Below are 11050 nucleotides of genomic sequence, written 5' to 3'. Positions count from 1 at the left end.
CACGTATTCTAGGCTTTCCATACTGACCCAGGTAAGGGGATTCCAGAGTAGAGCGCAAACTCTGAGTGGGTGAGCGGGCGGAGAGGCTGTGGGTGGGGGAGCCGGGTAGACTGTCTCCAGAGGACAGAGAGCGATTTAACGAGGAGAGGCTCCGGCTGGTGTGGAGCAGGTTGGACTGCTTGGTGATTTTCCTGAACAGGGAGCTGCGCTTCTTACTGAAAGAAAGAAAAAATGATATAGTGATGATAATAAAGACATATTAAAACATTAAATAAAAAGTCTTGTCTTGTATTCTGCAGTAACGCACTCTTGTCCCTCTTTGGCTCCTGTTCTCTTGCTGCGCCGTGCCATCTTGGATTTATAGCTGGACTTGCGGGCAGGACCCACTTTTATAGAGGTGTTCTCAAAGGGAGTAGTTGTAACTGTCACCTTGTTTCCACTCTGAAGATGATATATATTTATATGACTCATGTTATTTTATTAGCAAATTTTATCTGAAACATCTTTAAAAAAATAAATTAGATAGACAGATAAATAGATCTCACCTTCAGGATGAGCTCTACCACCTCTGTATGGACCAGACCGTGGACTGACTCTCCGTTTACATGAGTGATGAGATCACCTGCACTAAGTCCAGCCTCCTGGGCGGGGCCGCCATCCTCCACATGCTGTGAGTAGAACAAATTTAGAAACAGATTTAGCCACTTGGACAGAAAAGCTGTTTATCCGTGTGTTGAAAATCAACAAAAACTCAACAAAAACAAACAAAATGATAACTCTGGCAGCAACATCTAAGTTCCACAATCAAAAAGATGAATCACACTGTGCTTATAGTTCGAAACATGTTGCTATTTCTGGAAAGGTTGGCAAGCATGTTTCAAATACCCATTCTACCTGGTGTTCCACAGGGTTCCATACTTGGACCTCTCCTTTTTCATTCAGCCAAATTGTATAACAAAATGGTGTATAATTCATTGCTAAAGCACTCTGAGCTGTACTGCATATATGAAAGGTTCTATACAAATAACTTATCATTATGATTCGTTAACATATTTCTTTTATAAGTTTGCAAAGTAGAGCCACTGAGAACTCTGCATACTGTAAGCTCTGCTCTCTCACCCAGACCATGTGATGTACACTGTAGACATCACCATCTCCTATGTAGACTCTGATTGCGCGGAGGGTGAAGCCATACTTCTTCCCAGAGCGGTAGATGGTGATTGGAGAATGCAGTACGTTGACCATTGGAGAGTAGTCTCGGCTGGGAGAAGAGTCACGGGAGGAGGGGTTGGACGAGAGGGAGCGAGGAGACATGGGGCTTGCTAGAGGGGAGGCTCCATGTTGCTCCACTGAGGAGAGAGGGATGGAGTTAAGGATACAGTACAGGATTTATTTCTATGATATGTTTTTACAGTTAATTTGCTAATGCAATATGATACATGCCTTTACCTGCAGGAATGATGACAGACAAAGCAGTAGCAGAAGCAGATTTGATAACTTTGGTTCCTGGTCGTGAGCTACGTTTTTCTCCATCAGCTGAGAGCTGCTGGTGGCGAACCCTCCGCAGCACCAGGTCAGTGGTGGCCCCACGGGGCCCCTGTGTGTCTGGAAGTCCCAGAACAGTAGCACTGGCTGGTAGAGGCAACGATGCATCAGCAGGTCTCAAAAGCTTATCTGTTGCATGGTGGAGACATGAAACCCAACAGTAAATAAATTCTCTTTACATCTACAGGTTTATACAGGTTTAGAGTCACAAATCAAATTGTTCAGTGACGCTTCATCCCTTCTTACCTCCAGCTGTGAACCCATTGCTGTCTTTAAGGAATGTTCTCAGATCACCTTGAGAGGAGATGGCACCCATGGCTCCTTCCAGGGAAGCCCCCCTGGCCTTCACTGAAGGCTGCCTGCTGGGGACAGGCAGCTCAGAGTCGACCTCCAGAGGGGAAGCCAAGCGGTGTGTATCCATGAGGGCAGAGAAGCGTCTTCGGGCCCCTGATGGTGGGCTGGAGTCGCTCTCAGTGAAGGAGGACTCAGAGCAGGACAAGCGCTTCCTGAAAAAACACAAAGAAAAGATATGAATGGAACCCTACAGCCAGTGTAAATGTCATTTAAAAAGACAGTTAACACCAAAACACAATACAAGTACGTTTTACTTCTTACTCAGAATGCTATCCATATTTCCAATCAGATAATTTTGGATATACTGTCAGTGGCATTTTGTTTGTGGAAATCTAATCACCAAGAAATTACGTCTGAAAAGCATACACTTATTTCTCCTAACAGATTTAATTTCAATTTTATTTTACATTAGACCTTCTAAAATGGCTTCTCCACTATTTTTTGTATGCTGCACTCACATTTCAGGTGATCCAGTCCTCCAGCTCTTGTCCCTGAGAGTGAGGCTACCCAGGCTTTCCCTCTTAGCCACTCGATCCTCCCTGGGGACCTTGTGCTCTCGTAGAGTCACGGTGGGAGGTTTATGCTCCAGCTGAGACAGATGCTCCATACTGCTATACACCTGCAGGTCCACACAAGGAGACAGTCACATTTTTTTTGGAAATTATGATATTGTTATGTGGACTGCTGAGTAACCATGGCCATTTTAACACCTAAAACATTCCCTTTCTAGAAAAAAATAGAGTAAGATGCAGGTCTGACCTTGCTGAAGCGAGGGGAGCAAGATGAAAAGCGATGTATCTCCACAGGCTCGTCATCATTGGTATCGTCCTCATCATATGACTGCACATGATGGTAGCGCTCAGAGCGGGCTGATGAGGAAAGGTAACAAGATATTATTGCAATGGGCACAAATTCAGTGAGCAGTGGTATTATCTTTCTCTCTGTGGTTCTTTCTGCTGATCTCACTGCTCATACTAACACACATAAAAAGCTACAGACACTGGCCCACATTCCATGAGACAGAAGTACTCACTGTGCACTTTCAAGTTAACCTACATTCTGCAAACTCATGCTGAATTTACACTAATACCTGCCTCTCTGCATTTACAGTGCTTATCATGGTCGGCGTGAGACTTAATGAGGGTGTTGTGGTGACGACGGTGATGATTCATAAGACCCTGAGCTGTTTGGATGAATAAAAATGTCCTGAGTTTAAATGGATCTGTGGTGTGTGCCTGCAATGTAATTTTTATAGAGGATCATGGATTCCCAACAGTGGACTTACTGTCAAAATAACTAGTGTCTTCCTCTGACTCGAGGTGAGGAATAAACTCTGCCTTCTGTCTCAGCAAGCTGTTCCAGTCCACCTCTGTGAAGAAGGGGTGCTGCTTCACTTCAAAAGCACCACCTAGGGGGCACAGGAAGGGAATTAGAGAGGTGTACAATATATAAGGAGAAGGAGAGAAGTTTAAAGACAGATAGGTAATAACTAGAGCCTCGAAGGAAGTAGAGGTACTTTGACCCTGACAGAAGTTGACTTACTTGGGTAAACTGAATCTGTATGCCTACATGCAGGATAAATTATTTACATAGTCAGCTAAAAGTAATAGATAGTTGGAATGACTAGAAGTAACAGATAAACAGTAGTTAGCTAAAAGTAATAGTTGAAATAGCTAAAAGTAAAAGATGGTTGCAACATCTAGCTTCTGCTGTTAGTAGTAAGAATGGACCGAACCAAAACGTCCAGTTTAAAATAAATTCAAATTAACACATTTGAAACATGATGTTGCTTAAAGGGCACTTGAGTTCATCTGACAGGGCTGTGGGGTTATGTCTGAAAAAGAAAGGTTGGGAAACACTGTCCTAGGTGACTGACCTGTGCCCAGTCGAACCAGTGGATTCGTCTGCAGGAGGGAGGAGATCAGGTGCTGGGCGTCAACAGGGAGAGCCTCATCCCCTTCAGGCCACACTATGTCATCTACAAGATACAGCAGAGAGAGGTGGAGGACATTAGGGAATACATTTTTGATGTAAAGTGTGAGAAAGGGGAGGTGAAAGACAAGAGGCAAGAAAGGATGGGTACAGTTACCATTTGGTTGGTCTATTAGCAATGTACAGTGAGTATATACTGCACTATATATCCATTAAAAAATAAGGATCCCACTCAGACCCTTGATTACTCACCTGTAATGACCTGTCCAAACAGCTCCTCTGGAGTGTCTCCAAAGAAAGGCACGCAGCCCACCAGGAACTCATACAGGATGATGCCCATAGCCCACCAGTCCACTGGCTTCCCATAACCTTGACGAAGAATAACCTCCGGAGCAATGTACTCTGGAGTTCCACACACCTAAAAGAACAACAATAACACTTTAGCTGATCAGATTTTTGAAGAAGCCATTACTTTGATTTGTTTGTATAAAGGTTTGTGAATTTTCACATTTAATTTATAGTAGGAATAACAGAGATTATGTAGAGTTCACTCAAATTCACACTAAGATTATTCTAAACCAGCTAGTAATACCAGATTACTTTCTGCCTGGTATAAAACTACAGTATAGTATAGTTGTAAGTGGTAGACAGTTGACACTGAGCGAGGGGCACTTGTGCAGGGAGCATGCACATTTTAACCTAGCCAAGTAAATCACTGCAGAAATGCCAAGACAAGATGAAAGCCCAGGTGAGCGTTTTCATGTATGCTCTGAATGCACAACACATTTCTGGCCACAATGCACGCACAAGAAATAATGAGGCTTAGATTCAAAGCACAAACACTGAATGAAAGGCTTGAGAAAATAAACCTTGCCTACAAGAGAAATGATTATAATGATTGAGGAAATACTGGCCTATTGTTCTGCCAACTGTTAACGGTTTCATTTTTTTCATGCTTCAGATATGCCTGGCACACAATGACAGAGAATATCTTTGCATAGAAATGAAGACATCAAAGGACATTTCATATTTAATCTTTGCTTGGATCATACTGGGGTTTAACAGTCTGCACTGTAATACTGCCAAAAAGACAGCTATATTGCACATAATAATTTGATTTTATTTAAATTATTTTTACCTAAAAGTCCAGGTAAATTAAAATTACTTCAATAAAAATCTATAATGTAAAAAAAATACATTTGAATTGGGATTTGAGTATACAGTGTAGTGGCGATGTTCTAATTTGCATGTTGTCCTTGTCATACCTGTTTATCCAAAAACTCCCGAGTATCCTTCTCTATGTGTCCTTCATACAAATTGGTGGTCAGACTCATCAGACCCATCTTAGACAGGCCGAAGTCTGTCAGCTTGATGTGGCCCATTGAGGTAATCAGGAGGCTGAAAATAGAGACAGTATAATTTAAGCTCAAACTACACAAGCCTTATTTATATTATTTTGAAATAGCAATGTAATAGTAATAAAATAGATTGTGTCGAGCAATGTATTGTCACAATTTGTATGATGTTTTTGCAACAGTTTGATGAAAACTAACTCTGTCTTACTTGTCGGGCTTGAGATCACGGTGGACAATGCCATAGTTGTGTAAGTACTCCAGTGCTAGGACAGTTTCTGCAAAGTACATGCGTGCCATCTCCACCGGCAGAGCCCCGATGTTCTTCAGCAGAGTGGCACAGTCTCCACCTGCCAGCAGAATACATTATTTGATTAGTCTTGCTGCTGACATCAGCAATTACCATGAATGTGTCCTGGTACCTCTTGTCCCAGACCATTTTCATTTCCATTTAGGCTGATGAACAACATGCACAACAGAACCACATGCTTGAATTAATGAGGTTTTTGTGACTTAACTTCTGTGAATTATGTATGATTGTACCTAGTCATTCCTGATATGTTCAATGATATCTGATGATATATGATATATATACTTCATTTTCACTGGGCAGCTGGAGTATATTCATGACACTGAATATAAAAACATATGAACAGCTTATGCAAAGGCTCAGATCATTCAAGTACCAATGACGTAGGCCTATTATAACATAGATGTACTTGTCAGTCACTAACTTTGGTCCAGACTGAAATATGTCAACAACTATTAGATGGATTGACATGACATTTTGTACAGACGTTCATGTCCCCTCCAGGATTAACTGAAGTAACTTTGATGAATCCCCTGACTTCTCATCCAGCATCACCATCAGGTCAAAATTTTCATTTGTCCCATCAGCCTCGGCTGTAGTTTGTGTTTAGTGGTAATTAGCAAATGTTAGCATGTAAATGATACATGTGACATCAGACATCTATCAAACTGCCACTGCCAAATAAACTGTGCAAAGATTAATACTTATTTTTTGTTTTCCAAGATCTTTCTGGAACTGTTTCACTACCACCCACAATTATTTAAAACACTCTTTGATTGGCTCCTCCATTTCAATTGTGCATTGCACTGTGGGAGAATAGTGTGTGTCAACAGCACACACAAAAATCTTTTTTTTTTTTTTTTTTTTTTTAGTATTTAGATTGATTGTATGCATACGTTCTAGTTTGGTTATACCTAATGTTGGCACTTTTCCAGTTTGAATACACTACAGACTCAAAACCTGTTAGAACTGGTATGTAGTATGGATTTATATCCATATTCTCACCTTCAACGTACTCCATGACCATGCAGAGGTGCCGACGGGTTTCAAAGGAACAGAACATGGAGACGACGAAGGGATTCTCTGCAAAGGTAAGGATGTCTCTCTCCACAAAGGCCTGCTGGATCTGGTTCCTCAGGATCAGGTTCTGTTTGTTAATCTTCTTCATGGCAAAACGCTGACGTGTCTCCAGGTGGCGGACCAGATACACAGCGCTGGTACAAACAGAGGCACACATTATTTTCACTTTCTGGCCTCTGTGTTGCTTGTAAAATCTATTAGTGTCCATGCCTCACTAACAGATGTAAAAATGAGTCACTTGCATGTCAACACATGGTCATTAGTGGAGTAAACAGGACGTCCTAATGCTGCACTCACCCGTATGCTCCGTTACTGATCAGCTTGATGGTCTGGAAGTCTGCTTCCCCTGGTGGTTTGATTGCTCTGATCTTACCCTATGAATCAAAGATCACAATACCGTGATTAAACATGATCAAAGACAAACAAAATTGCTTATGCATACATTAATAACTTAATCTCTTAACAGGTGCGAAACAATTCACTCTATCTTTGGTGATACACATCTCAGCAGGGAGAGGCTGTTTAGATTCAAATTGTCTGTACTGATAAGTGTAAAGCAGCTTCTGTTCTGCTCTGTACCCCCTCCCTCTCCTCTATGTTTATCTACTTAGCTTAATTTTGGAAGTTGGAGGCATGCCTAATGTTAGAAGGATGGCTCACAGATTCAAGGAGAGGGGTATCCTGTTTTTGTGCTTCAGCATATTGTAGCTAAATTAAATGGATAAAAGCATGTATGCCAAGTCATTAGCAGATGAAGCAGACATTTCCAATGAGAGCAACAAGGAGCTCATGCTGTCAAAGGAAGGAAAAGGGCGGATGAATGTGAGGAGCACTGAAGAAATGACCAGATTGCAGATGATCTTGAATCTCACCTCTGTCGAGTCATCAGTTTCAGGTGTTAGCGGTCCCTCGCTGTCATAACTATCGAGGTTTACCATCTCTGATGACAAACACATGTAAATCAGCTGAAAGTTAATTTATTTTCCAGATAGTTAAATCTGTGTGTTGCACATAGTTTCTGTCTCTCACCTTCAATAGGGTCTCTGGTCAGTCCAAGCTGGCTGATGATGTAACGAGGAATGTCAGTTTTCATCAAATGACCCTCCTTGGCGTGGTCCTCCGCTGCCTCCAGCAGATGGTAGAACTCCTCAGGGTTAAACTCCTGGAAAGCAAAGTGTCAACACATTCATCTTCAGGTGACTATATCCCTGTAGAATCACCCCGACTGACCCTAGCAGTTGTTCCAGGAATTGTTTCTGGAAGACAACGCCACTTGGGATTGAACCCGACATGTTGTATTGCAGAGGAGGGTTATATCCATCGTACCACTGATGCAATTTGGGGAGCACTAGCTGCTGAGCCAAACCTGGTAACAATGTCAAAAAAAATGTGCAATGGATAACGACACACTGTAATCCAAATGCAGTGACATGCAGAAAATGAGGGTGGAATTAGATTGATGAATCAATTCTCCGTGTCACTGTTTCAGCTGTCGGTCATAATCAAAAAAACTGCGTCAGTGTGGCATGACTCATCGAGGGGGACACAAGATTGATATACAGTTATGAAACACAGTCACACTGGGTTACCCAGACACACACACACACACACACACACACACACACACACACACATACACACAAACGTAGGCATCCTCCAGCTTTAAATGACACCATGGTCACAGTCTGTCTGAGTCCAACTAGAAGGCAGCTGAGCAGCAGGGGCCCGCTGCCTGGTATTAGTAGTACTGTGGCAGAGCAAAATTTAATCTAAATGCAAATGTCTTCACCATCTAGACAGACTGGACCAGCTTTTTATACTTAAGAGTTTAGTGTTTGCTTGTTTTGATTTTCTCCCCCTGCTGTGTAATACATCGGAGTGCTTAAATGTTTATAATGGGCTAACAAATCAGTATCTGTTCTCATGTTTATTTAAAGAAAATCAATTTGTCTTAAGTCACAAGAGGGATATGAACTGTGAAATGATTTGTGATGAAAGTGGGGCTGGATGAGGATTGTGAACATCCCAGCAGAGTTTTGTTAATGATGGATAAAGACTGTTTATTTGTGTTATCTTACAAGACACTCCAGAAGCCTGGCAGGTCGAGAGATGATGATGAGGAGCTTCTTCACCAACTCTGTGACGAAGGCTACTTCAGAGCTCTCTGAACGCTCCCAGGCCTGGCAGAGAGGGACACATACATGCAGACAGAGAGGTAGAGAGATAATACATGAAGATATATGTTAACATTTATAAAATATTATAAAAGCCATACAAAAGTAATACACAGACAGAGCACTACCATACTGACACATTCGGTCAGTTCAAAGAGAAACAGAAAGGCAAAGTGACAAAGGCTGAACAAGCATTCAGAAAGCTGTGAGATAAAAGAATATCTGATCACAGCAGATACAATCAAACTAAAATCATGCTACCAAGAGAAATCACAGCGATCTCATCAAGCCGTCAAAATGGCGTTGTTGATGAAACTCCCTGATACCCGTTATCTGCTCTGGCAAATCACAAACACAATTAGCCTCAATTTACTGCAGCTGTTTCAATCTTATCTCTCACCAAAGGCATCAAACATTTGAATGAAATTAGAAGGTTTGAGCTGAATCTATCCATCAATAACCTTCCACGGCTTCATATCCAAACTAGCAGAAGATAAATGTATTTGTCTCTGTGTCTGCTTTGGTTATGATTCATTTTATAGTTGTCGTCTAACACATGCTCTTTACAAATGAAATTAAAACCAAAACTATAGTGTTATGCAAATTAGGGCTGGGTATCATTACACATTTTTTCTTACTTGTGGATACCTGAGTTTCCATATCAATACCTGAATGATGCAGTTTCAATACCTTACTTTGAGATATAATCATATTTTTCAAAACTTTGAAAAGAACTTTGCCTAAATAATAATAAAATTAGCAAAGTTTTTAATTCAAACATATTTGACTTTGACATATTTTATCATCAATCATATCATATACATCACATACAATATATCATATATTTGAGCTCTTTAGCTTTGCCAACTATGTTCAACTATGTTCAACTATGTTCACTAGCTAGTCGCTAACTTTGTCTGTCTGCTGTTTGGTGCTGGGCAGGTCGTGTAAATAGTTTTTTATCAGAGCTTTTTCGGCTGAAAACAGCTTTTTCACTCACATTATGAAGCAGCTTCTCCAGATTCTCCTGCAGCTCAAAGAAGTAGACAGACGTGATGAGGCCCTCGCAGGCTTTGGTCAGGCAGTCTCTGGCCAACTCTGCGATCTGGTGGTGGATGAAGCTGAGGACTCCGTCAGCCAGAGGAAGAACATTTTCAGGAGAGTAAGCCTGGATGAACTCAGCCAGCCTCTCCTCCATCTGTGCTGTGGCCTGATGGCATGAGATGACAGGACCAATATGTAAGGTCAAAGAGAAAAGATGTGCAGGAGAAAATGGTGAGAATAGAGTGCAGTTGCAGAGATTAGGTTTAGAAAAGATTGAATTTCTTTCAAAGACTCAGAAGTATAAGACAGAAAGTTCAGAAAGTTATTTAATTCATGACCCAGACAGTGTGGCTGTGCTGGTTTACACTTCCATTGAATGTAATTCTTTTCCATTTGACTTGTGTCAGAACAAGCCCAAAGAGCTTTTACCTCGGATGAACTCCAAAATATAGTGCCCAATTTCCTAAGGCTAGATTTTTATCACTGTAGAAGCTTTCAGCCCATTTCCTTTTGATACCAACCTCAGCCCGCCAAGAGAGTGAAAGGGAGAAAAATGAGGAAAAGAAGAAATCACTTTTGTTTCACCGTTCATAGCTGTGGCTTTTATAAATGCAGTGAATAAACGTAATATTTTCTCCGACAGGGTGAAATGTGTCACAGTGTCATGTAATCTTGTTTGCTATGGTTTAGCAGCTCCCAAACCTATTTTAGATGCATGATATCAAACCATCATTTACACAAATCTCTGAACATATTTAATCATAAATCATTTCCCTTTTCAGATCTGACTTTATGGGATTAGCCGTAATAGTTTATGGGATTAGATTAATTTTTGTGGATTGAAAGATTGATTTAATGCTCTGTAGACTTGCATATTTTTATGACATACAATGATATCTATCATGAAGCAGCTTTGTATGTGTGTGTGTGTGTGTGTGTGTGTGTGTGTGTGTGTGTGTCCCACCTTTGGAAAGCGTTCCTTGTACACATGGTTCATCATGACTATCTCATTATCATAGCAGGAGGAGGAGCGTCCTGGGCTGGAAGGTAAAAGAGAAAGAAATGGAACAGTCAAAATGATTTTGGCTTTTCCACCCAAAACACTGGACTGAAATCAGTTCTATATATTAGGTTCAGTAAGGAACATGTCTGAAATTGCTTAAGATTAGATAAATGCTTAAAAAAACAATACAAAATAGAAAGTTACTACTTTAAAATAAAAAGAGAATGACATAGAAAATGAAATCGAGAACATCATT

At 41.0% G+C, this 11050-nt stretch overlaps 1 protein-coding gene across 2 annotated transcripts in view; it reads right to left on the bottom strand.

Annotated features, from left to right (window-relative positions):
• LOC121884139 (microtubule-associated serine/threonine-protein kinase 1-like) overlaps positions 1 to 11050 on the bottom strand; it is a 50288-nt gene that overhangs the window by 3613 nt on the left and 35625 nt on the right. The window contains exons 7-26 of one of the 2 annotated variants that reach the window (XM_042392789.1): positions 10756 to 10831; positions 9748 to 9957; positions 8652 to 8753; positions 7603 to 7735; positions 7446 to 7513; positions 6871 to 6947; positions 6499 to 6707; positions 5395 to 5533; positions 5097 to 5229; positions 4084 to 4249; positions 3776 to 3877; positions 3185 to 3307; positions 2659 to 2768; positions 2358 to 2518; positions 1792 to 2051; positions 1444 to 1674; positions 1120 to 1349; positions 546 to 668; positions 308 to 441; positions 28 to 215 (exon numbers count right to left, since the gene is read on the bottom strand). In XM_042392789.1, the coding sequence (XP_042248723.1) occupies positions 28 to 215; positions 308 to 441; positions 546 to 668; positions 1120 to 1349; positions 1444 to 1674; positions 1792 to 2051; positions 2358 to 2518; positions 2659 to 2768; positions 3185 to 3307; positions 3776 to 3877; positions 4084 to 4249; positions 5097 to 5229; positions 5395 to 5533; positions 6499 to 6707; positions 6871 to 6947; positions 7446 to 7513; positions 7603 to 7735; positions 8652 to 8753; positions 9748 to 9957; positions 10756 to 10831 (2975 nt within the window). The remainder of the gene's footprint in view (positions 1 to 27; positions 216 to 307; positions 442 to 545; positions 669 to 1119; positions 1350 to 1443; positions 1675 to 1791; positions 2052 to 2357; positions 2519 to 2658; positions 2769 to 3184; positions 3308 to 3775; positions 3878 to 4083; positions 4250 to 5096; positions 5230 to 5394; positions 5534 to 6498; positions 6708 to 6870; positions 6948 to 7445; positions 7514 to 7602; positions 7736 to 8651; positions 8754 to 9747; positions 9958 to 10755; positions 10832 to 11050) is intronic. The other variant, XM_042392790.1, reaches the window with a different exon arrangement.

The sequence above is a fragment of the Thunnus maccoyii genome, chromosome 18 (assembly GCF_910596095.1).
Source record: "Thunnus maccoyii chromosome 18, fThuMac1.1, whole genome shotgun sequence".
NCBI classification, from domain to species: Eukaryota; Metazoa; Chordata; class Actinopteri; order Scombriformes; family Scombridae; genus Thunnus; species Thunnus maccoyii.
This window is presented reverse-complemented; position numbering and strand designations above follow the sequence as displayed.